Here is a 27177-nt window from a genome sequence, read left to right as displayed (position 1 = left end):
TTCTTACTGCTTGGGAAAAGGAAAGTAAAAAATAGGACAAAAACATGAGTGTGTGGTGTGGAGGGAATACTCCAAAACAGAACTGGTGGTATAGTTTACAGTTAAGAGCAGAGGGATTTTGATTCCTATCTCTACCCAGCCAAAAAGCCTTCCTGGTTACTCTTGCACCAATTATAATCTCTGAGCCGAACTTACTTCAGGGTTTGTTTTGAGGATAAAATGAGATGGGAGAGAACGTTTGCTCTAAGGCATAAGATGAAAATGTGATAAATAAGAACACTTAACCATTTTTATTTCAAATATTAAGCACTCAGATAGAGTGTAGATTATAAAGGCTAATTGTCGTATTGTAGAGAATATCTCTAGTACCATCTGCCTCTTTTTTAAAAATTATATGGTATATATATGCAGTGACGTTTTGTTGAAAAATGAAGGAATAAGATCTCTATTTGAAGGTATGAAATACAAGGACAATAATGAACATAAGTATATTTTCTGAAAAAAATAATACTAATGTTAACTGAATATATATTGTAGAATGAAAATAAGGTTTTTAGTTATACTAGATGAAAAGTTTGAGATGGTAAATATTATTCGAGGATGTGGATGTTAAAACACTTGTAACCAAACGACATGCTGCATGTGATGATGGTTTCTTTTTTTGCTTTTTGTGTGTGTGTTTCTTTTAAACTTTATTTTATTGTTGTGTTTATTAAATATATAACAGAGAGATACGGGGGGTGTGGGGGGGGGAAACGTAGTTGGGATGGATTGCCACAGGTAGGGGAATAAGAAACGATACTAAATTATAATCTATTAAATGAAACAATGAATGTATAAGAATGATAAATGTTAAAACATCTGTAACCAAACGACATACTGTATGTGATGATGGGCTTTGTTTGTTTTTTTCTTTTGTGTGTTTTTTTTTCCTTTCCTTCCTTTTTTCTTTTTTGCTTTTCTTTTTCTATTGTTGTGTGTATATGTTGTCTATGTAACAAAAATAAAAAAAATTCTATTAAAAAATTTATTTTTAATGAAATGTATCCCTCAACTGGTGCCAATTGCTTTGGAAATAGGATCAGAGTTGATGTATACCTAACAGGGAGTAGAGAAACACATTAATATTTGTCATGCATGGCCTTTGGCTTTAAAGAGTTAATCTTTTGCAACACATATCTTGCAAATGCCTTGGACAAACAACTCTGGCTGTCTTCAGATGGCACAACTAGCTGTGCTGATTAGACACGGTAGATGTTATAGCCAACCTGTTTTAGCAGCAACAGGTTAGGCAATTATTTTAGGAAATCTGATTCTCTTAAGAGAGTTACGAACGAGCTCCCTCTGCCGGAATACAGAAGCAGTGCTAGTTATTGCCATACACACCAAATGAAATGCAGATGATTGTCTTAGGCAATGAAAATTTGGTAGTTCTATTGGAGATTAATAAACACACAAATCTTTAGAGAAGCACGACAATACCAGCAAAGGCAAACTGAGCAATACTTAATTGTGCCAGCATGGAGCACAAGGTTGCCACCCAAATTTTGCTAAATATGTAAAACTTAATATTGTGACTCTTATGAGACTGGATTGAGCAAAAAGCAAGCTTAAATGCATACAGATAGCCCTTGATTTACAAAATTCATTTAATGACCATTCAAACTCACAACAGCATTGAAAAAAGTGACTTAGGTCACATTTGAGACCATTGTGGAATGTCCATGGTCACCTGATCAAAATTCAAATACCTGGCTACCGATTCATATTTATGACGGTTGCAGTGTCCCAGGGTCATGTGAAGAGCTGAAGTGGCGCAGTGGTTAAATGCAGCACTGCAGGCTACTTCAGCTGACTGCAGTTCTGCAGTTCGGCTGTTCAAATCTCACTGGCTCAGGGTTGACTCAGCCTTCTATCCTTCCGAGGTGGGTAAAATGAGGACCCGGATTGTTGTTGGGGGCAATATGCTGACTCTGTAAACCGCTTAGAGAGGGCTGAAAGCCCTATGAAGCGGTATATAAGTCTAACTGCTATTGCTATTGCTATCCCCTTTTGCAACCCTCTGACAAGCAAAGTCAATGGGGAAGGAAGATTCACTTAACAACAATGTTATTAACTTAACAACTTCATTGATTCACTTAACTGTGGCAAGGAAGGTCATAAAATGGGGCAAAATTCACTTAACAAATGTCTCACTTAGCAACCGAAATTTAGGGCTCAATTGTGGTCGTAAGTCAAGGACTACCTGTATTAATAGCAAAGAAGATTTCTATGACATTGGAAGCCTCCCCAAATGATTGCTGTAGTCTTTCTTCAATCCTTACTTCCCTGAGAATAAAGGTGTTTCTGGATGAGGATTCAACAGTGCAATTATCTTGATGCATTTATAGAATGTTACAGAGGCCAGAATCCATGTTGTTTTGTTTATGCTTCTGTATTTATCCCCTACATCTTCCTTTTAAACCTTACTATGGAACTGTCCAGCTAGTAGTTATCTAAGTGAGCTTCCAGCTTGAATAAGGATTTGAATCTAAGACTCCAAGGTCCCAGTCTGAGTTCCTAAACACCACATCACAATGTCTTTCCCTGACAATGCTATAAACTCTATCTTTTCAGACAGACAGATGCTTGTTGGGCCGATCTTGAGATGATTGCAGAATAAATCAGAAATAAGCTTACAAATATTTCTTCATATAAATGTTTTTTGCCCTACAAACGTATAATAACAAACTGTGTCTCTTGCAGATCTGGATACTTCAACAAAAGCAGTGCCAATTTTCACCCCACCTTGCCAGATGTTCCTCTGACTGTGTTCAGCCTCTGACAAACTATGTTCAATCCGATGAACCCACCTGTTAACAGCTACATGGAACATTGCTACCTTCGGCCTCTCCATGGGCAAGGCCAACCTAGTGCCATGGTAGAAGGTCAGTGTGACTGAAAGAGCCTCACAGAGTACCTACAACATCCTATTTAAGAGGGATTTCCAGATTTCTTAACGGCTCTTTCCATGTCAGTTTGTCTAAGAGTCTAGGCAAGCTTGGAAACCTTTTTGTTGTGAGGTTCACTTCAAGTTGGATGCTAACCAGTGGTGGGATTCAAAAATTTTAACAACCGGTTCTCTGCCCGGTTGCTGGGTAGACGTGGGCATGGCCTACTCGCCCTCCTGTACCATGACGGGGGATGTTTTCGCCCTCCCCAGGCTCCGGAGGCTTTTCTTATGCCTCCAAGAGGGCAAAAATGGCCTTTCTTGGGTTCCACTCTCTGGAGGCTGGAAATGGGCCCATTTCCTGACTGCCAGAACTTCCAGGAAGCCCGTTTTTTGCCCTCCCAGAGCCTTTGCCTGGGCCCTCCCCTGCATTTACCTGGCATCCAAAATGAGCCATGTGGAGACCTGCGAGGGGAGGGGTGGGCGAGGCCAGCCAGTCCTTGCAACTAATGGTTCAGCGAATCAGATGTGCAATCAGCATCCCATTCTCCTGAACCTGTCCAAACTGGCTGAATGCTAACCAAATGTATGAGTCTTCCTTAATGCGTTATGAGTTTAAAGTAGTGCTATATGTCCCAGCATATACCAGATATATACAGCCTGACAAGGAAGAACCTATATTAGAGGTAATCTAGATCTTGCTGGTGGTAATGTTATGGCAGAGGAAATAGATTGCAAGGGTTTGTTTGTGCCATAATTAGAAGCAAGTAAAAAAGATCACATCATAATTTTTGTATTTAGCAGGAGAATGTTATTACTTGTGCAAGACAGAATGTCATCCTACACACAAGGAAGAGCTATCAAAAGTAGAAAAAAATATTTTAGTGAAATAAACCTCAGAGGTAATTCCTCTATTCTTACCTCCATAACAAAACAGCCTAGGGAGGATTAAGGAAACTCATTTGCCCCTTCTGGAATAAAAAAGGAAGATGGAGCTGGATGTGTGTGTGTGGGTGGGTGGGATATAGAACTGGTGAAATAAAATAAAATGGAACAAAATTGTATTCTACAATGCAACAATTTGTGATACACGTGGCTTGCTAATTATAATAGCTAAATGGGATTGCTGTGTTCAGAACCAATAGGAAAAGCCAATTTTATGCCTCATTTGTGAATTCCCAGATGTATTTATTTAACTACTGATGGAAATAGATTGTCAAACTAAGTGGTCTTTGGTTTTAGCCAGCAGGTCATTTCTATGATGTCTCAGTTTTCATGTTTCTGTCTACTTGTTTCACCCTTCTATCTCTTTCCCTCCATATCTACGGCTTCCTTTGTTTTACCTCTCCTTCACAGGCATCAGTGATTTACCATACTATCACCAAAGCAACTCAGTGGGGAATCACCATACCTACGGATTGGTACCTGGAGGTGAACATCCTTCTCATACTGATGGTAAGGGTTTTTTGGGGGGGGGATTGTGGAAAATGGGAATCTTTAACAGACATAGATTATTATATGACCAGCCAAGGATATATCCTCTTCCTCTCCCCAACAATAATTATTTTATCTAAGGCACCCCTTTTGTTAGTTGCAAAGTCGGGTCCGACCCATCGTGACCCCATGGCCTTCCTGTCCTCTATCATCCCCTGGAGTCTATTTAAGCTCACGCCTCTGCTTCGGTGACTCCATCCAGCCACCTCATTCTCTGTCGTCCCTTTCTTCTTTTGCCCTCAATCTTTCACACCATTAAGCGCTTCTCCCGTGAGTCTTTCCTTTCTCATTAGGTGGCCAAAGTATTTGAGTTTCATCTTCAAGATCTGGCCTTCTAAAGAGCAGTCAGGGTTGATCTCCTCTAGGATTGACTGGTTCGATTTGCACGAGCGATAGTGGGTGTACCTAGGTTACACGTTACACCTATCCTCCGCGAGCTGCACTGGCTTCCCAATGGTCTCCGGACACATTTCAAGGTGCTAGTCGTTACTTTTAAAGCCCTACATGGTTTAGGACCTGGCTACCTGAGAGACCGCCTCCTGCCATTTACCTCCCAGAGACCTATAAGATCACACAGACTAGGCCTCCTCCGGATTCCATCTGCCGGTCAATGTCGGCTGGCAACTCCTCGGGGGAGGGCCTTCTCTGTAGCTGCTCCAGCCCTATGGAACGATCTCCCCGTGGAGATCCGGACCCTCACTACTCTTCTGGCCTTCCACAAAGCGATTAAGACCTGGCTGTTCCGGCAGGCCTGGGGCTGTTGATTTATCCAGCCCCATTCTAAGCTATATGAATGTTGTAAAATTTTAATGTCTGTTCTTTTTAATTTTTATATGTTCCCCCTACCTGCCTTTATCTGTAAGCCGCCCTGAGTCTCTCGAGAGTGGGCAGCATACAAATCCTAATAAACTGAAACTGAAACTGATTGCCTTGCAGTCCAAGGGACTCACAGAAGTCTTCTCCAGCACTATAATTCAAAGGCCTCAATTATTTGGTGCTCAGACTTTCTTATGGTTCAGCCTTCACAGCCATACATTGCAACTGGGAAAACCATAGCCTTGACTGTACGCACTTTGGTTGGCAGGGTGATGTCTCTGCTTTTTAGTATGCTGTCTAGATTTGCCATGGTCTAGATTTGCTGTCTAGATTTGCAATGACAAAGCACCCATTTTAGTTCACTCCATTTAATTTCCATATTGATGTGTGAGGTGAGCTTCCTAGTAGATGAACTGCTACCTCCTTGGCCTCTACCGCTTCTGGGATGCCTCTGAAACGCCCCACTTGACTCCCTGCATAAAGGAAGGAGGAGGACCACTCTCTAGTATAACTCCTCTCTCTAGACCACTCTCTAGTATAATTCCTCTTCAAATAATTTTCTGCAGCCATATTGGAGAAGAAGAGTCTATGTGCCTGGGAAATCACATCAAGGATGTGAATTGTTTCATGTGACAAATCAGACAATTAGTGGGGGGTTTTTTCATTTCCCCCTGTTTTTTCTTACGAATTATTATGATGGCAAAAGCATGTAGTACTGTAATTACTTAAAAAAATCACTTCACATATGAGCCAGTGAAATAAACAATCAGGTTAGCTCTCTAAAATAAAGCTTTGAATCATTATAATTGTTAAAAAAATAGACAGATGATAGATAGATGATAGATAGATAGATGATAGATAGATAGATAGATAGATAGATAGATAGATAGATAGATAGATAGATAGATAGATAGATAGATAGATAGATAGAGACAGGCAGGCAGGCAGGCAGGCAGGCAGGCAGGCAGGCAGGCAGGCAGGCAGGCAGGCAGGCAGGCATTTTAATATCCAAAACTTTATTGAAGAATTCTTGGAAACATCTGGGCAGATCTTATGTATTTATGTAAAATAAATTATACATTTATTTCATTGTGAGAAATCCCTCAATTAGCAGCTCAAGGCCCATAATAAATAAAATCCTTGTGGTATAAATTATATTACTATATATTTATATATTATTTTAATTAATTTAATTCATTCATTCATTCATTTTAAAATTAAATAAAATGGTAGAATCAGTACCAAAGACATACCCCATGGAGGCTTCTAAATTTAGGAGTGTCAGCCCTTCAAAATAAATTTTAAAAAAGAATGGACAAAGAACCTTCTCTTTATTTTGAAAGCCTTACATGTAGATACTGTAGTGAGAGAATTCCATCTGGTTATGGCTCAATAGAAACTCTAAGCCATATGTTTTATGCTGCTCCCTAAATAAAGACAGATTCTAGACAAACTTGAAGAAACTTATCCAATCTTGAAGAAATTTCCAGGCAGGGAGTGCGATTTCTACATACTCTTATTTATTTTGGACAAGGACTCCCAGGTTGCCCAGTTTTGTGCTACAATCTGTACTACATGGTGCGCTATCAATTAAGTTTGGATAGTCCTTTCATCATCATTCTTTACGATACTATTTTTATTTTATTTTGTTATATATGTTCTTATTTATTTTTAGATCTTATGATAATCATCCCCCCCCCACCTCATACATAGGGGTATGTAACAGTTCTACTGTTAGCTATTTTACCATACCTGACCCTATGACTGTAATAAATTGATTTCATTTGAACTCAATCAGTCATCCTTTAGGTTTTGGACCAGAGGTAAAATGTAACCCAAGGATTAAGAAGTTCTTTCTCAAAATGTCTCACAATGCTTTGGAGGCTGAAGTCGAGAACAGAGACCTTCTAAATCAGGGGTGTCAAACTTGATTTCATTTAGGGCTGCATCAGGGTTGTGTTTGACCTTGGGAGGCCAGAGTGGGTGTGGCCAGAGTGGGTATGGCCAGGGTGGGTGTGGCCAGCTCACCATCACTCATGTGGGAGGCGCCTATGGTGGCCCAAGTGCTCTGCCAGAGAAAATGGTCTCCCGAGGTCTGTTTTCGGCTGCAAAAGCCTCCTGCAACCCTCTGCCAGCTGGCAGTGACACTGCGGACTGGTCCTTCACTGTTTCCAGGGAAGCCCCACGGGCCAGATCTAAGCACCCTGCAGGCCGGCTTCAGTTCCCGGCCTTGAGTTTGACACCCCTGTTCTAAATGCTACAGCTTATATCAGCCAATGATGGGAGCTATCATTCTGGCACATCCAAAGGGCTTTAGGTTTCCTATTCCATCTCAGGAAAGAAATTTATTCCTATTTATCCATGTTTTTCTTATTTGGTTGTCATCTTATCTTGCCTTTCTTTCAGGAGCTCAAGGAAACATACAGTTAGTTCTCCACTTACAACTATTTGTAAGAAGTTACAACAGCACTGAAAAAGTTACTTATAACCGATTTTCACACTTACATCCATTACATCTTTCCCATGGTCACATAAACAAAATTCAGGTGCTTGGTAACAGGCATGTATTTATGACAGTTGCATTGTCCCTGTTCTGACCGAGGCTTCCCAAGAGCATGAAGCAAACTCCTTGTCCCGACAAAAAAAACCCTTTTATTAATTTACTATGCATTCTGCTCATTCACATCCAGCAAAGTCTTTCAAGGGAGGATTTACAGTCACAGACCTTATCTGGCTTGGAGAGCTGCCAGGCCAATATCTGCAAAACTTGGTAAGGATTCTCAGAGAGTCACGAACCAATTAAGCAGACTAATGGTCTCCTGCAAACTCCACTCCCCTTTTGCTCCTCTTTTGTTTCCTCTGGGAGGGGCCAGTCATCATCCACCTGTGGCCTTACTCCCAAGTCAACCCCTGTTCTTTAGAGGTTCCTTTCGTCTGGCAACTCTGCGCATGCACATTCTGGGAACAGGCTCCAGCTGTTTGTCTGCCTCACTGCTGTCTGACTCTGAAGGCAGCTGATAACTGGCATATGGCTCTGGCCCCCTCTCTGCCTCCGACACAGATCCCTCATCAGAGGTTTCCCCAGACTCCAGGCCCATGTTCCTCCCCAACCTCCTCACTGTCTGAATCTGCTGCCAGTTCTGCTGGCTACTGGCGGACCATAACAGTCCCAGGATCATGTGATCACCACTTGTAATATTCCCAGCTGGCTTCTGACAAACAAAGTCAATGGAAGGAGCCAGATTCACTTTACGACCACATGATTCACTTAAGAACTGAAGAATTGCTTGACAACTGTGGCAAAATGGTCATAAAATGGGCTACGGCTCAGTTAACTGTCTTGCTAAGCAACAGACATTTGGGGCTCGGTTGTGGTCATAAGTCAAGGACTACTTCTTCTCTGCCTCTTCTCATTTTCCCCTACAAGGGCATTCTTGTTGTTGGGTTGGGCTGAGAGAGAGAAACCCAAAGTTCCTTAGTGAGCTTCCATGGCTGAAGAGAAGCTTGAACCTAGATCTCTTTAGTTCTACACCAGCCCTTTAACCAGTGGTGGGATCAGTGTGGCCTCCTTTGTGGGAGTGGCTTTCCGGCCATGTGTTTTCTCTGTCTCTCTGTCTCTCTCTCTCTCTCTCTCTCTCTCTCTCTCTGTCTCTCTGTCTCTCTCTCTGTCTCTCTCTCTCTCCTTCCTTTTGTCTCTCTGTCCCTTTTTCCTTTTTTTCTTTCATCTCTCGCAATTTTTTCCTTTTTTCTTTCTTTCTTTCTTTCTTTCTTTCTTTCTTTCTTTCTTTCTTTCTTTCTTTATTCCTTTCTTCTCTTTCTCTCTCTGTCTGAGTCTCTGTGTGTGTGTGTGTCAGTGGTGGGTTTCAAAAAATTTTGGAACCTCTTCTGTAGGTGTGGTCTGCTTTCCGGGTCCACTGGTGGAATCTCTTCTAATCGATTCGGTAGGTTTGACGAACCGGTTCTACCGAACTGGTGCGAACTGGTAGGAACCCACCTCTGCATGGGATTCAAGTAATTTAACAACCAGTTCTCTGTCCTAATGACCAGCTGGGTAGGCGTGGCTCGATGGTCATGTGACCATGTGGGCGTGGCCAACTCAACATCACTCACGTTGATGGGCGCTTCACCTTAACTGTTACAATGTAATAAGGGTTAACCGGAGAGGCAGTTTCTGTAAGCAGGGCAGTAAAGATTAGGCTAGAAACAACACCAGAATGTTTCCCTCCTGCCTTCCTTACAGGATAAGCCCTGTAAAGTGGGAAAAAACCAAAAGGAGATTTCTTCGAACAACCGGTTCTCCGAACTGCTCCTGAATAGGTGCAAACTGACTGAATCCCATCACTGCCTTTAACCAATACATGACATTGCTTTCATCATGATCTAATCCTGGGATCATGTATTGGAATCTCTCTTCCCAAATAGAATCAATTATTCTTTCTTGGCAAAATTGTATATCCTTGGGATCTAGTTCATGCTTAGCAGGCTGAAGATCGCAGGGCCAATTCTTGCCATTTCCAATAAAGATTAGGAGAGAATCCTGCTTGAAACTAGAGACAATCATTGTCAATTCATACTAACCGACCTGGGGGCTGATTGTCTCATTGGAGTTTCCTTTGTTCTTCCTGTTTCCCCAGGTAGTCGTTTTTCTACACCCCGGAGCACAGCCAAGCTGACCAAAAAGCGGGCCCTGTCCATCTCGCCACTCTCCGATGCCAGCATTGACCTGCAAACTGTCATCCGCACCTCTCCCAATTCTCTGGTGGCTTACATCAACTCTCGCTGTGCTTCAGCTGGGGGCTCCTATGGGCACCTCTCCATCGGTGCTGTCAGGTAGACATGTTATTCAGGGAGACAGCCTCCAGAGACTGCAGCACCAATTGCTGACTAGCATAGGAAGTCGAAGCCCCCTTAGTTTAATATAGATTTATTTATTCATTTAGAAAATTTATGTTGCCGCCTACTCGCACATGGATACTCAAAGTGGCTTACAAGGATATGAAAACACCATGTAAAAGAAATCAAAATAATTAAAAAAAAATAACAGCCACCATCCCTGGCAAAAGCACACATTCATACTAGCCATGTAATGGGTTCAGGGGTTTGTTCCGGCAGTCAGTACTGCCGGTTTGCTTGTGGCTGCTTTGTGTGTGTGCATGCTTGATGCGTGCTGTGTGTGCATGCACAGTGCAATAAAATTGCTCTGTGCATGAACAAAAGCAAAAAAATAAGATGGCAGTGCCTACGGCAGCGGCCAAAAAACTGGTTCGGGGGCGTGGCAGGCCTGGGTCACTGCCTGTTCCAGTGACCCAGGCCGCCAAACTATTACCAGTTCGGCCGAACCAGTCCGAACTGGTTGGAACCCACCACTGAAGGGGCTCCATCCTGCTCTGGGTTTCCCAGGCCCGCTGACTGAACCACAACTTCAGGGCCTTTCCAAAGAGTGTTAAAGTGGGGGCCAGTCTAATCTCCAGGGGGATGATGTTCCAGAGAAAGGGAGCCACCATGGAGAAGTCCCTTCTTCTGGATCCAGCCAGATGTATCTCCTTAGGGACTTACACTTACTATGCAGAGATTCATGTCTTCCCAAAGTGACACCAACTAGGTGCCCTACTAGAGTCACTCTGTAATAGAATCAAGCTAAGATTGACATCTGGGAATTTACAAGATTGGCCTTTGTTGAAAACTCCATCCCAGACCCAAAACTTTTAACATGGAAAATATATCCACAGAAATGAACAGGCAACTAGGACTGACCAAGGTCATCTTAGTATTTTACCCCCTCAATTTTCCAATCCTTTAGATTGGACTGAAGTTCTTTGTTGATTTAAAAAAATTTTAATCCATGTTTTCAAAACGATAGCTAGGCTGTCCAGTAGGCAGATAGGCATAGAAAATGAGAGAAAGAAAGAAAGAGGGAGAGGGAGAGAGACAGATAAAAAATATGTAAATTCATCATAAGATTGCTTCTTAAAGAAGAACAGAACAAACAAAACCTAAAATAATAAAAGCCAGAAGAGCAGCAGAATTATACTCAGAGGGTAAGTCTGCTGAGTATAAGATAAACTAGATGCTGTATGGGAACAGGAAACAAATAAGAAAAAAATAGTGTAGACACAAAATAATCTGTTGACATACAATATCAGAAAATTTAACAGCTCTAGGTTTATGTTGAAAAGAATTGGAAATTTATCTTGCTTTAAAGAAGGAAAAAGCCCCAAAAGCAATAGCACTTAGACTTATATACCCCTTCACAGTGCTTTACAGTCTTCTCTAAGCAGTTTACAGAGTCAGCCTGTTGCCCCCTACAATCTGGGTCCTCGTTTTACCAACCTCCAAAGGATAGAAGGCTGAGTCAACCTTGAGCCAGTTAGGATCAAACTGCTGGCAGCGGGCAGAGTTAGCCTACAGCATTCTAACTATTGTGCCACCACAGCGCAGAGTCCATGAAGTTACTTTCACCACCACCACCACCACCACCACACAGTCACCATTTTAGTTGCACTGCCATGAAAGACGCAACCCTTATGCTTCTAAAACTTGGCAAATGAATTCTTGTGAGACAAGTGCGTATGCTTTTTCTCATCCCCACAGCCCTTCCCTTGGGTTCCAGAAACCTCAAGGCATGTCCTTTGGCCACAACCCCACAACGGTTCCCTGTGGGCCTCATGAACACGTGACTGGCCGGCCGGGGATGATGCACCATATGCCACCCCCACGTGGGATGCTAAAGCACTGCCAGGTAAGAGGGTGCCCATCCAGCCCTTTGCAACCTAAAACAGGCAGATATCTTATGCCTCAAAGATAGCAATTTCTAACTTGTTATGCGGAATACCGAGATCTAAAAGAGACAGAGGAGAGAAAAGCCTGCCATTACCAATCCTTAAACCTCTAGGGGTGCCCTATCACACTTAGAAAGATCTGTTGAAGAGTTTGGGAGAGGAAGATTGGGGGGGGGGCTGTGGAGACTAAGGGGACAGTGTTTGGGGCTGGGGCTATAGTTGGAGGGGGTGCCATCACCTGGAGCTCTCGCCGTCTCTCTCCCACAGCTGAAGTCAGAGTCCAGCCTGGGCAGCCCGCTGGATGCCCTGAGCACCAAGTGCCTGGAGGAGTGCTCGGAGGGTGACATTTCCAGCCCTGCCTCTACGGGGACACAGGTAACAGCAGGCCTCAGCAATGTGCTCACAGGCCCACAGATGCACCCCCTCTCCTCGCCTATAGCCTGGGGATCAGCTCACGGGGGTTGAAAAGGAGAAAGAGAATGAACAGTTCTGTTCTGTCCAGTGGTGAGATTCAAATAATTTAACAACCGGTTCTCTACTCTAATGACCAGCTGGGTAGGTGTGGCTCGGTGGTCGTGTGACTGGGTGGTGATGGCCAACTCAACGTCACTCACGTCAATAGGTGCTTTGCCTTAGCTGTTACAATGTAATAAGAGTTAACCAGAGAGGCAGTTTCTGTAATCAGGGCAATAAAGATTAGGCTAGAAACAACACCAGTGGCAGGCCTGAAATCCAAAAGAAAAGGTGGCTTGTCAAGAAAGCCATAGTTTGACAACCAGAATGTTTCCTTCCTGCCTCCCTTATAGGATTAGCCCTGTAAAGTGGAAAGAAACAAAAGGAATTTTTTTCCAACAATCAGTTCTCTGAACTGCTTAGAAAGTTAACAACCGGTTCTCCCGAATAGGTGCGAACTGGCTGAATCCCACCACCGATTCTGTCTCAGAGGCAGTGTTACACAACCGTGCTGGTATGGTTTCCCCCCCCCCCCCTGAACATCCATAGCTCACAGATGACTAGATCAATCACAGTAGGGTTATTATACACCATCACTACTTTTACCTGTTTAATAATGGAGAGCCACTTGGACACGAGAAAAGGCTACCTGTGCACCAAAATTACAAGGGCACAGCCTTCCTTATGAGAAGGTTGGAGAGATTTCTTACATTGGGATTCTTTCATGTGACTAAAAATAAAATCAAAAGCATTACAGATAAAAACGTGTGAAGGAGAGCAACAGTTCTACATGTGCAGCTTCTCCATAGGAAGTGCCTCGTAGGAGAAAAATCCCACCATGAGTACTGGGAAGGGCTTGAGTAGTTGGTTGGCACCATCTTCGGCTGGAACTCTGTATCAGGGGTGCAATTACTCCAAGAGACAGCCAGCAGAAGACATTCTGCAGTGACTATTACTATACTGTTATTGAAGACTGCAGTTAAATCAGCAGTGGTATGGTGAGAAATCAGTTCCTTAATCCAACCATAAAAGAAACCCACCCATAGAAATAAGTTATGTTTTCATTCCGTTTACTCATTCATTGTGCTCGCTGGCACCTCCTTAAGCCAAACACATCTTTTCCTGGGATCACATGAAGCCCGAGATTCGGTTTCTTTAGGAACCTGCTTTCAGGTGTGACAGGCATGCCCACACAGGTTTCGGATTGCCTTCTTCTGTTGAAATCCAGGTCTCTGGACAGCCCTATGAAACTCATTAGAAGCAGTCTGATTCTGCCGTTCAGTAGGCAACTATCACCCAGGGTCTTACCTAATCTTACTCCCTGAGATGCCCTGGACTGAATGAGAACCTTTTTACATACCGAACATGTACTGAGCTAGTAAACGATGGCTCCTCGTTCTGTCCTCAAACCTTCACATCAGCCAGTGGTGGGTAAGAAGAAACCAAGATGACACTCAAGACCATGGTACCTTTGTTAGAGTGAAAGGTGGGGAGAACTATCTGTTCTCTTTTGGTGAATTGGAAGTGAAAGAAAATTTCCAATGAATTTTCCAGAGTATGTTTGAATATGTCTCTTATTTCCACCCCAGGACCCCCTACTAAGTGTGCTTGATCCACGAGATGAATTGGAAAAGGAAGACGGGAAGGTAGAAGCCGAAGCAGTATACGAAACCAATTGCCACTGGGAAGGATGCACTAAAGAGTTTGACACTCAGGAACAGCTAGTGCATGTGAGTTGACAGGGTAACAAGAGGGTCTTTAAATAAACTGGAAAATCCCCTGTCCCGATATTCTCCTTGAAATGCATCTCAGAAAGAGGCCTGTTTTACTTTTATATAGTTTTCTGGCAAGAGAGCAGGTTGAGTACCAATCCTTGGTACTCAACTGCTTTGAAACTCATCGAATTTGGTACTCAATGCATTTTGACACAGACATTTTGTCCCGGTGCTCATCGTTTGCTTGGTACTCAACATACAAACTAGAACTTGTTGGTGTCGGCTGCCTTGTGACATTATTGCTTTTGGCAGGAGTGTCAAACTCAAGGCCCATGAGCCACATCCACCCTGCAATGGTTGGATCCAATGTGGTCAGATCCATGGAAAATGTAAGGGGCCAGCCCTCATGGCTTCGGCCTGGTCTACCCAATGTGAAGAGGAAACATTGGGCCAGTGTGGCTTTGGCCCAGTCTACCCAGTGCGAAGAGGAAACATGCCAGCAGTTTGGGGAGTGGTGTCAGTCTGGCCACGCCCACCCAGTTGGCCACACACACCCAATCAGCCACTCTCACCCGGCCCCCCCAAGGTCAACCACATCCCTGATGCGGCCCACAATAAAATTGAGTTTGACACCCCTGCCTTATGGGGAAAATGTGTTTGGTACTCATCGTGCCTCCCGGAACCAATTAACAATGATTAATGAGGTATTACTGTATTAACAATCAGTAATAATAGAGAATTCTGTTGACAGTCCTGCCTTTGTATGGTTGTGACTACTGCAACATTCGTTTGCCTGAAAAAATTAGGTCTCCTGGGTCTGCTGCATAAGTCTAGATGGCTTTAACAGGGGAATTATGATGAAGGCATTGAGCATATTCACAGAATTATAGTATGCTATCACCAATTGATGTTTACGGTGTGCGTTGGCCCTGTGTTACATTCCTCATCTCTATTCAATGCTAAGAGATAGTTAAAGATCCTAAATACCTTTAGCAATAGCAATAGCAGTTAGACTTATATACCGCTTCATAGGGCTTTCAGCCCTCTCTAAGCAGTTTACAGAATCAGCGTATTGCCCCCAACAACAATCCGGGTCCTCATTTCACCCACCTCGGAAGGATGGAAGGCTGAGTCAACCTTGAGCCGGTGAGATTTGAACAGCCGAACTGCTGAACTGCAGTCAGCTGAAGTAGCCTGCAGTGCTGCACTCTAACCACTGTGCCACCTTGGCTTTCATATGTGCAAAACATTGTCACTTCTTTCTAGCTGCTAAGAATATTTTTATTAATACATAAGATCACACAAGTTTGTCACGTCTGTGCTCTTTATTTCCATTAAGATTTACATGCAATCATGCCATTTCCCCCTCACAACATAGTCCTACAAAATAGGTTAGATTAAGAAATATTTTACTTTCCAGAGGAGCTTCGTGGCTGAGCAGACCAATATTAGGAGCTACAAACACGCAATGTCTGATATGATTTAAAAGCCAGGCTTTTATCATTTTTTTAAATTAATTACCTTCCCAATAGTTAGGTAAGCCATATACCCCAATGCAGCCAACAAGACAACACAAAGAATATTGTAAAATATCCAGTACATTAACCCAGAAAGGATTAATATATTGATTGATTGATTTTGACTGATTGATTTATTGCATTTCTATGCCGCCCTATTCCCAGAGGGACTCAGGGCGGCTCACAAACCAAAGTAAGGGGGGGGGATACAAACAGGAGGAAAAACAATGGACAACAACTACAAACAATATAAGAAAAAACACTCAACAACCACACAATTCGAGTGGGGGCGGGGAGCCCGTCAGCCCCAGGCCTGTCGGAACAGCCAGGTTTTAAGGGCTTTGCGGAAAGCCTGAAGGGTGGTGAGGGTCTGAATCTCCACGGGGAGCTCGTTTCAGAGGGCCAGAGCAGCCACAGAGAAGGCCCTCCTCCGGGTGGTAGCCAATCGGCATTGGCCAGTAGATGGAATTCGGAGGAGGCATAATCTGTGTGATCTAATAGGTCTGTCGGAGGTAATTGGCAGCAGGCAGTCTCTCAAGTACCCAGGTCCAATACCATGAAGGGCTTTATAAGTGACGATTACAGTAAAAGGGATACAAGAATCATACTGATATGTGTACTGAAATGTTGAATTACATATGTGTAAAGCAAAAAAAAATTTCCCCCCAAATAATTTAATTGAATCTCCCTAGTTCGCAGTCCTATGCACAATGGATGGACTCTAACACAACTTCTGTTCTCCTGAATTCGGGTGAATTCTGAAATAGTCACTGCCACTTAATTCTGGCCTCTGTGCTTCTTTTTCTTCTCTAACATTGCAGCATATTAACAATGAGCATATCCATGGGGAAAAGAAGGAATTTGTGTGCCACTGGCACGACTGCTCACGGGAACAACGACCCTTCAAAGCTCAGTATATGCTGGTCGTCCACATGAGACGTCATACGGGAGAAAAACCTCATAAGTGCACAGTGAGTAGGACAAGCACAAACAAAGCCGGCATTTGAGCTGGCTGGCGTACCTCAAAAGAGAAGCAGGGTTGCCTGGAGCATGGCCATAGCAAACAAGGCAAGGGAGGCAGGCAGCCAATGTGCATCATGTCGTCGTGACGCAAATGTCACCATCTTTGAATTTGCATCAGGCATCAGGATTGCAAGTACGGGAAGTCCTCGAGTTGCAGCCCCAATTTCTGCTGCTGTTAAGTGAGACACTTGTTAAGTGAGTTTTGCCCCATTTTACTTTCTTGCCTCGGTTGTTAAAGGAAATACGGCAATTGGTAAGTTAATCACCCGATTTGTTAAGTGAATCTGGCTTCCTCACTGTCTTCTCTCCTTGCTTTTATTTTACAGTTTGAAGGCTGCAATAAGGCCTACTCACGGCTGGAGAACCTCAAGACGCACTTGCGCTCCCATACTGGCGAGAAGCCTTATGTTTGCGAGCACGAAGGCTGCAATAAAGCTTTCTCTAACGCTTCTGACAGGGCCAAGCACCAAAACCGGACACATTCCAATGAGGTATGGACAACTGCCTGAGGTAAGCCTTGATTTTAACCGCTGAGGTAGGCGGGCTGCCAAAAAAGGAGGCCCACAATTTGGCATTGGGTGTATATTACCTTGTCATACACACACAAAAAAGGTAGCATTCTATCTGTACACCCTAATGGTCTGCCTGTTTTCTGGCAGAAACCGTACGTCTGTAAGATTCCCGGCTGCACCAAACGCTACACCGATCCCAGCTCGCTCCGGAAACATGTCAAGACAGTGCATGGCCCAGATGCTCACGTCACCAAGAAGCACCGTGGAGACACTGTACCCACCAGTCGGACTCTGGCTCTGCATGGTGACATGAAGCAGGAGAAAGATAGTGAGGTCAGGAAGGAAGAGGGCAAACTCATGGTACCTGATTCTAATTTGGTGAGCAGCATGGGGAGGAAATGGAGAGAAGGGTGGGAGAAGAGGACATTGGACTGGTGTTCGATGGGCAGGTTTGGGCCGATACTAAGGCCGTGTTGGAGGGCAGACTTTCTTGAATTCAGGGAACACAGCATTCCCACACCGTGGACTCTTAGTGTGTATTTTACAGCAAAAGCAAAGATGTGTGAAATGTTCTTGAATGAACATCTGAACATATGGAAAACAGATCTGGAGACAAGAAAGGGAAATCAAAGCACTTTGTTCTCCATGCCCAGAAATTGGTACTGTGTATTTGTGTCATGCCGAAAATCTTTTTTTATTGTATTAAATAAAAACACAGGTTACCGTATTTTTCAGAGTATAAGACGCAACAGAGTATAAGATGTACCAAGATTTTGAAGAAGCAAATTTTTTAAAAAAGTTTTTGCACACTGCAGACCTTCCAAAAACGGCCCATTTTTCACAAAAATGGGCCTGTTTTTTGTCAAAAAAAGGGCATGTATAGCCTTTAGGAGGCTTATAAAGTGCTCCTGCAGGCTTGGGGGCAAAAAGGAGCAAAAAACGGCCCATTTTTCGCTTATTTGTGCCCTCCCCAGCCTCCAGGAGCACTCTGAAAGCTATGCATGGCCATTTTTGCAAAGGGGGTGGGGTTTCAGAAGACCAAAAATGCTGTATTCATTGTATAAGACGCACCCAGATTTTCACCCTCTTTTTTGAGGGAAAAAGGTGCGTCATATACTACAAAAAATACACTAATCTTCATGGCTCTAAAGGGGGAAGGGGCTTGAAAGCAGACTTTGTGCCACCTCCAATAGTCAAGAGAAATTTTAATCAGGTTTCTTTTAATCGGGGTGTAGCAGCCGAGACTTGTTGCAATGTGGCAAACGCCTGCAGTTAATGGAAGCAGAATTTGTGGGGCGAAACGTTCACACACACCCAAAGCTGCACACCCATTTTAATTCTTCTATGTGCGGAACTCAGATTATTTTGCCGTGGAATTTTTACTTAAATCTGTGGCTGTTTTAGTGCAACTATAAACGCTTGGGCATAAGTGTGCGTAACGTCACCTTTGTCACAAGTGCACTTATCTCCAAAGAGGGGAGAGAGAAAAATTGGTTTTAGACTGCAGAATAAGATGAGGTCATCTGAAAGGTTAGTTTCAAGATCAAACAATGAGCAATGCTGAAACCGGTAGCCCTCTTATGTATCCAGTAGCAGCTGTCCATCAAGACTGACATTGAGCCTCCTTTTTCACAAAACTTTGGCTTGCTGCCCAAGACACACCTTAAGAAGGAATGTGAAATAGTTAAAGCAAACTTGAGCTGAACCCATCACTTCAATAAAATGCTTCTGTATTTCCATCTCCACCCAGAAGCCGCAGCCCAGCCCTGGGGGTCAATCGTCCTGCAGCAGTGAACGCTCCCCTTTGGGCAGCGCTAATAATAACGACAGTGGCGTGGAGATGAACGCAAACGTGGGGGGAAGCTTAGAGGACTTGTCCGCGTTGGAGGAACCATCTGAGCCCATGGGAACCTCTGGGCTCTCAGCACTGCACAAGCTGGAGAACCTGCGCATTGACAAACTCAAGCAGCTGCGTAAGCCCCTCTCAATGAAGGGGGTCAAGCTTCCTTCCATCCCAGGGGCAGGTAAGCAGGGAAAGTTTGGAACCTCCATGGCCACTAGAAGGCAGTGTTGGGATTCAAATAATTTAACAATTGGTTCTCTGCCCTAATGACCAGCTGGGTATGTGTGGCTCGGTGGTCATGTGACTGTGTGGGTGTGGCCAACTCAATGTCACTCAGATGCTTTGCCTTAGTTGTTCCAACGTAATAAGGATTAACCGGAGAACAGAGGCAATAAAGATTAGGCTAGAAACAACACCAGAATGTTTCCTTCCTGCCTTCCTTACAGGATTAGCCCTGTAAAGGTGGGGAAAACAAAAGGAGATTTCTTCCAACAGCCAGTTCTCCGAACTGCTTAGAAAGTTAACAACCGGATCTCCCAAATAGGTGCGAACTGGATGAATCCCACCACTACTAGAAGGCAATAAAATGAACCACATCATCGCCTACATGGCTATTCAAGAAGGCAGCCAGGGGAGCTGGGATTGCTTTTTTAAAAGATTTTTTTTAGGAAGGAAGCAAAAGCTCTTTTCCAAGCACCATCTTCTTCCTTTCACGATGCCCCAACTATTGCCCTTAAATTTTGCCTCCTTCTCTCGACCCTTTTAGTAAAAAATCACTTGGAACTAGTAAATCTTGCAGGAGATTCTGAATCTATTAATTTTCGTTGATTTATTTCATGGCCTCCAAGACAGAACAGAGATTCTTTGTGGGGTCCCTAAAATGGTTGAATGGTTGTTCAAAACCAAGATCCAATTCTGAGCAGGCTTTGGATAGGTTTAAAGCTGGAGAAGTCTTGATAGGATAGGATAGGATAGGATAGGATAGGATAGGATAGGATAGGATAGGATAGGATAGGATAGGATAGGATAGGATAGGACAGGACAGGACAGGACAGGACAGGACAGGACAGGACAGGACAGAATTCTTTATTGGCCAAGTGTGATTGGACATACAAGGAATTTGCTCTCAGTGTACATAAAAAGACAAGATATATTCATCAAGAATCACAAGGTACAACACTTAATTAAAACACAGGGTACAAATAAGCAATCTAATCATATTAGGAAACCATCAGTAGAAATCATAAGGATACAAGCAACAAAGTTAACTCATACACTCATAAGTTGGAGGAGATGGGTGATTAATAGTAATAGTAATGCAGACTTAGTAAATAGTTTGACAGTGTTGTGTCAACAGATGCAGTGGAGAGGAGAGAGAGAGGGAGAGGGAGAGAGATGATCCGCTCTGCTTAATGATATATTGTTGGAATTTATTTTAAAAATCGCAAAGCAGATGGTCTGCATGCTCTGTCCTTTTAATTGCTTGCTTTCTCTTTTTTTGCAAGGTCCTGCAAGAGAGATGCCTGGCTTGTGCGGGGCCCCCTCTGCAGCGGCTTCTCACCGGCGTGTTATGGAGCTCTCATCCAGTGACCTGCCTTCTCTAACTGTGGCAGGAGACCGACGAGGTAGCACTACCAGCACTGTCAGTTCGGCCTACACCGTCAGCCGTCGCTCTTCCATGGTATCACCCTATCTACCAGCCGGGGGTGCCCCCAATGGATTAGGCCCACCAGACATGTATGACCCCATATCCCCCGATGCCTCGAGACGCTCTAGTGAGGCCAGCCATTGCGGAGGACTTCCAGGACTGGGTAACCTCACCCCAGCCCAACAGTACCGCCTCAAGGCCAAATATGCGGCAGCAACGGGTGGGCCACCCCCTACCCCTCTCCCCCATATGGACAGAGCCGCTCAGTCAAATCTCGTAGGGGATTATTCTAGCTCGTGCTTGCCTCCTTTTGTGCCTGAGCACAGCACAAACAATTACCATGGTTACAGCAGCACTAGCATTCTCCATCCCCACCTGAGCCATAGCGGCCGGCGAGCCAGCGACCCCACGCAGACTGTGGCGGAAGCCCACCCGGTTCCTCGAGTGCAAAGGTTTAAAAGCCTCAGCAACATGAGCCCAGCAAGTGCAGGGAGAGCCGGTGGACAAGTGACAGGGGGCAGCGAGGCCAACCTTCCCCACCATCTCTTCTCCCCACGGCCACCAAGCATCAGCGAGAATGTTTTTCTGGAAGCTGCCGCTATGGAGAGCGCCATCCCGGCTGGGGAGTCGGAAGTGTTGGAGATGGAATCTTATCTTACCTACCAGGAGCGGAATTACCCATACCAAACCACAGCCATGGAGCCGCAGAGCAATCTTGCTCATCGCGGCACCTTGAAGCTGGTGGGTGATTTGCAGATGAGTCCAGTGACTCAGGAGCAACTAGAAGGCGGTTTTGAGCAACCAGATTACATCCAGTCTCAGTGCCAGATGAACGTGGCTTTCCACACTGCACGGCAGTGGGACAGCAATAGCTCCGGGATAAATCCTGCATCGATCCCTGGCATGGGGCAGTGCCACTCTACTCAGTATCCAATCCCTGAGGCTAAGCCCATGGGAGCAGAGCCTGCCAATCACGGCCGACAGGGGACATTCCAGTTTGGCCAGGCACATATTAAAGCCGAGCAACAGTTCCAACCGGCGGCGGCTGCTCTCGCCTCCTGCCAGAGCATGAAGCAGGCATTATACAACCAGTCTCAACCAGTCTGTGGAGATGGCGGATATCATCCCGAAAGCCAGCAGGGCTCTTGCTATGGCGTGGGGCAGCCCCCGAGCAGGAGATCCCAGACCCCAATGTTGCAAGTCAAGGAGATGATGGTACGGAGTTATGTGCAATCACAGCAAGCACTGATGTGGGGGGAGCAGCCGGCCAGCAACGTCATGGATGGCGCAGAGAACGGTCAGAGCCAGCAACACCAGCCTTACTCTGGTGTAAAATACCCAAGCTACCCTGCCAGGCCATCGCCAGCTATGGAAAACAAAGCACTTTCAAGCCCCAACAGCCAGTGTTATAATCCAAGGATGGTCCCACATCCACCTGGTGGACCAAAGCCACTGAATCGACAAAGCAACTTGAGCTATCAAGCTAGCCTTTCTTATGAAACCCCTGGTGATGGTGGCTCCCACCATATGATGCGCTTACCCCCCCTTCACGGGCCTGAAGAAACAGGCTTTCCCGTCCCAATGCACGTGCCGCTGAGCAAAGCTTCTGGGCACAAGTTGATGAATACCCACCAAAGGCACCATCAGCCCCCCAGCTGTGTGGCCGAGGATCCCGGTGGGCCTTATGCTCCTGGGCTGGAGGCCCCTAAATCTGACTCTTTCTCTTATCTACCCGAGGAGCAGGTGTCTAACAGTTTGGACACTCTGGACTTAGAAAACACCCACTTGGACTTCACCGCTATCCTTGATGACGCAGAGGCCCTTAGTCCTACCCCACCTGGGGGCCCGACCAACATGGCTGTGGGGGATATGAATTCCATGCTGAACTCATTGGCGGGGGAGAACCAGTTCCTTAATACCCTTTCCTAGTATGTTTAGACAAGGCTCTGATGATGAAGACTGCTATTTATCAGAATCAGGCTGATACGAGAGACAAGCATGCCTCTTACCGGGCTGGACTCACTGGGGGAGAGTGCTGATTCTAACCTATTCCTCCAGGTTCCTTGGTACAAAATGGCATTTACTTTTTTTAAATCCTTATAACACCCTAGGTAAGATGATCTGCTGATCGGATAGGCTGAAAGATGGGCAGCTAATGGGAAAGGAAGTGTGTTAATCCCAGTTCCTGAGTGAGAAAAACAGAACTCAGGACTACATAGATTTTTATCTACGGTCATTCATCTCTTCTTCCCGCTAAATCCCCTTTCCCAAAGGAAACCAGTATTTTTGATAAGCTTCCCAAGTGCCTCTTTTCGAATCTCTTAAGAAACAAGAATGTTCCAATGCATTTCTTGCACAGTGCCTCAGAGTTGGTTGATAGGGTACCTTAATTCTGTTATCGTATATATTTATAATAGATAGATATATTTATAAAAGCAAGCTTAGATACATGCAGTGCTGCAGAAATGTGCGGAATTGTCACCTATTCTTTCCTATAAAATACACAGAGGAGGAAAGACACCTGGAGGAAAAGCATATTAAAACTGCCTCTGTTGCCACATGGAGTCTTTTAAGCATGATTGTAGAACCATCCCAGATGCTGGAACATACATTGCACTCTCCTTGGCCTTTGACCTTGCTGGTTTGGGCTAATGAGTCCAGCAACATCAGGAGGATGAGAATTGTCCCACCCTTAGAAGTTGCTGAGTCTCAGGTCATATCCCAATACAATAATACTGGGTGGGATTCAGCTGGTTCAGACCGGTTCGAGCAAACCGGATGTTAATTTTGCACCTGGTTTGCCAAACCAGTTGTTGGAAGGACTGGATGGCTCCACCCACCCTGCCTTGACCATCCCAGGAGTATGTATCCACACGACCTATTCATTATGTCAGGTAAGTGCAGGGCCTGCACGGAGGCGCCCGGAGGCCGAAAAACAGGCCTCCCAGAATTCCCGAAACGGGCCTGTTTCCGGCCTCTGCATGGCCTCCCGAGCCTTGGGGTGGGGCATTTTCTCCCTCCTGGAGGCTTGAGGAAAACCTCCAGAATCTGGGGAGGGCGAAAATTCCCCCCTTCCGCCACCATGGTCAATAGGCCGAGTAGGCCACGCCCCCCATGGCCACACCCAGCCATCAACCCGGCAGAAAACCAGTTGCTAAAAATTTTCAATCCCACCCCTGGCCACGTTCAGCTCCATCCCCACATTTCAGCTCCCAATTTGCAAAGCTAGCGAAAGTTAACCTGGCTTTTCTAAGTACCACCAGTTTATCTCTTGCCAAAAGCATCTACCCGGTAATTACTGCCATTATAAAACCCAAAAATATAAAATAAAAGTACAAGGCTAGGAAGGTGCTTGTATTCTGTTGTCCTGCCAGAACTCTTGCCTTAATTATTTTCACCTGCCTAACAGTTTCACATATGCCTCTCCCCATCCTCTTATGGCACCTGCCCATACTGTAACAAAGGTCCCCTCTGCACTGTGTTTAAATCTACACCACAGGCCTTTTGCCAGCTCTTGTCATGCATATGACTTGCTCAGTTGGAATGTGGTTGAGGACGTATGGAAAATTTATGCTCGTGATTCCATACAGAGAGGAGTTCCATGTGTGTATTTTCTAGGGGCTGGGATAAAGATGTTTTAGACGTATGTTTGAAAAAAGCTAGATCATCATGTGGGAGGCATATGTTTGCAAATGCAGCCTTCATAAAGACACACTCCTCGTGGAACTGGATGTTGCTGTGGTGCCCATTCAGTGTGAAAAGATTTGTAATGCCACACATTGGGGAACAATGAGAAAGTAGGCAAAAAGAGAAACTACAAGCTTATCCACAAATGTGCCACAAATAAACTCATATCCATTGCAGAAGGCTAAATGGAAAGTTGGACAAATTGGCACGTTAAGAGTAAAATGCCTATGGAACAAAAGAATCTTCTTGTAAATTCAGATGAATTTATAAGAGAAAATCAATAGCAATAGCAATAGCAATAGCAGTTAGACTTATATACCGCTTCATAGGGCTTTCAGCCCTCTCTAAGCGGTTTACAGAGTCAGCATATTGCCCCCAACAACAATCTGGGTCCTCATTTTACCCACCTCGGAAGGATGGAAGGCTGAGTCAACCCTGAGCCGGTGAGATTTGAACAGCCGAACTGCAGAACTGCAGTCAGCTGAAGTAGCCTGCAGTGCTGCATTTAACCACTGCGCCACCTCGGCTCATAAATACCCAGCATGCAGTTCACTTGTTAACCCAGCCTAAAGGTAAATTCCTCTTGATCCCAAATGAGCTAGGCCTGGTTGACACAAGCACATGCACCACTGGATTTCATAATACCTTTTATGATTTCAACCTGAAGTGGCTACCACAGCAATTCATTGTGCTTGAAGCCATTTCTGAGCTCTTGGTCTTAAAGCTGTAATTGCCTGATCACATATGCAAGCCACAGCTTTATACCTTCTTGAAAATCAATGTACATGTCTTAGATTCTGGCAAAATATCCCACCCACTGGGCTGCTGAAAGTAGAAATTTGGCCCTAAGGGCAATGCTAGGTTGTCATGATTGGTCCCTTAATTTGAAAACCGTGAAAGAGAAACTGAACACATCATTACAATAAGGAAAATCCGAAACACTGTGTTAAAGATAACAAATTTGCAGTGACTATAAGGAGTTAGATTTTTAAAAAATAGAAATATCAACAGCACTTAGATATATATACTGTTTCACAGTGCTTTACAGCCCTCTCTGAGTGGTTTACAAAGTCATCATATTGCCCCTAACAATCTGGATCCTCATTTTACCCACCTCGGAAGGATGGAAGGATGAGTCAACCTTGAGCCGGTCAGAATCAAACTCTAGGCTGTGGGTAGAGTTAGCTGCAATACTGCCTTTTAACCATTGTGCCACCACAGCTCTCGTATCAGGGAATCCCCAGAGAGATTCGGTATTGCATCTCCATCATGTATTGATTATATACAGTAAATGGTTTACTTTTGAATTTGTAAACAGAGTAAATAGTTTTACATTTGCTCATTGAAAATATAACTTTGATATGCTTTTTAATATTTTTGCCATACCTAAGTAAAAATAAATTGGCCTAGAGTTTGGAGAAGTAAACAGCAGTACATATCTCTTAGACCATAAAGGCCGTCAGCAGAATTTGCCTGCAATTCTGCATTCTAACCACTGTGTCACCATAATTCAAGATAATGTTTCCAGTTGTACACTGAGAACCACCAGTTCTATGCTTTTGAAGTCCCAATTCATCCCATCCGTTCTCTCCACATACATCCACCCAGTCTGAAAGAAACTTTGGAGAAACTTTGGCAACTCCTGCAATATTAATGGTGTTGTGAAAAAGAAACTCTCCCTACTGCGTCTTCTACAAAGGTCTTTTAGTTGCATGTTGATAACTTCAAATCTGGAGCACTTGAAAAGCACTTGAAATTCTTCAGGTATGAATTTATGTTAGATCAGATAGGACTTATCCAGCCTATTCTCTGCTTGCAACCATCCAGGAAGCAAAGCTATACGAGATCCAAGAACATAATTTTGAAGCTTACTGTGGTCTGTCAACAAACTTATGTTCTTGCCCTCCTGGTTTTTCCAAATCCATATCTGTTTCCCTGAAAATAAGACGTCCCCGGATAATAAGCCCAATCGGGCTTTTCCGTGCATGTGCTAAAATAAGCCCTCCCCAAAAATATTGCAACACAACAGCAGCCATGAGGTGACCATGCTCGCTGCCTCCTGCACCTCAAAAATAAGACCTCCCTGAAAATAAGGCCAAGCACTTATTTTGCCGGGGGGTGGTATCACAAGAAAATAATGACCCTGTCTTATTTTCAAGGAAACATGGTATATAAGCAGATTGGGCAAAGTAAAGTGTATTGACGCAGATGGTAGGGAAGCAGAATCATAACTTTAAAAGTTTAATGGGGAATATCATTGTCTGGCGCTTAGAAGCTCAACCCCCCTACTCTGCTTAATTAGCCTTGGAGGTTTTTAGTAAATATTCTAAAAATCTGTTGTACTAAAATGACAGGGAAAGACCACACACAAGCTATGGGAAAAAGTGAATATATAAACGAATGCCAATAATACATCTGTTTTCAAGCTATCGTCAGTTCTCGTAACTGCACTGATTGCCTCTATCCTTACATTCCTGCTGTTTGCTTATTTCCATGTAAAAGATAGGGGCTCCCCCTCTAAAGTATCCTCAGCAGAACAAAGCAAGCTATTTTGTACCACAGCTGAACCTTGGACTGCCCGGCTCAGAATTATCCATGTGCTGATAGGAGCTCTTCAGGGTTTTAGACAGGAGACCTAGATGGGATGTTAAGGGATGATTCACGAACTTATGCCTCTCCCACTGAGGCAATATCTTCTCTCATAGTTCCAGAGGTGGGTTGCTGCCGGTTCGGCCCGGTTCAGCTCAACCGGTAGTAGAAT

General features: G+C 44.4%; 1 protein-coding gene across 1 annotated transcript; it reads left to right on the top strand.

Annotated features, from left to right (window-relative positions):
* The first annotated feature begins 2830 nt into the window (after window positions 1-2830).
* GLI1 (GLI family zinc finger 1) lies at window positions 2831-22658 on the top strand. Its single transcript, XM_087707888.1, has 11 exons — window positions 2831-2927; window positions 4286-4384; window positions 9874-10069; window positions 11831-11978; window positions 12286-12393; window positions 14061-14201; window positions 16525-16674; window positions 17053-17217; window positions 17386-17616; window positions 18989-19262; window positions 20587-22658. The coding sequence occupies exons 1-11, from the start codon at window positions 2831-2833 to the stop codon at window positions 22656-22658; spliced, it is 3681 nt and encodes a 1226-aa protein (XP_087564014.1).
* The last annotated feature ends 4519 nt before the right edge of the window (window positions 22659-27177 follow it).

Source organism: Thamnophis sirtalis, unplaced genomic scaffold, assembly GCF_051295495.1.
Source record: "Thamnophis sirtalis isolate CommonGarterSnake01/CBP01778 unplaced genomic scaffold, rThaSir2_p1.2 scaffold_3, whole genome shotgun sequence".
NCBI lineage: Eukaryota > Metazoa > Chordata > Lepidosauria > Squamata > Natricidae > Thamnophis > Thamnophis sirtalis.
Note: the sequence above shows the minus strand (reverse complement) of the source record. Positions and strands in the feature narration are given on the sequence as shown.

What these genes read in the sequence shown, in the direction of transcription:
- GLI1 (XM_087707888.1), top strand. Translation starts at nt 2,831, where the DNA reads ATGTTCAATCCGATGAACCCACCTGTTAACAGCTACATGGAACATTGC. An exon ending in CTCAGGAACAGCTAGTGCAT is followed by an intron (nt 14,202 to 16,524) that starts GTGAGTTGACAG and finishes CTAACATTGCAG; the next exon opens with CATATTAACAATGAGCATAT. An exon ending in TCCTTCCATCCCAGGGGCAG is followed by an intron (nt 19,263 to 20,586) that starts GTAAGCAGGGAA and finishes TTTTTTTGCAAG; the next exon opens with GTCCTGCAAGAGAGATGCCT.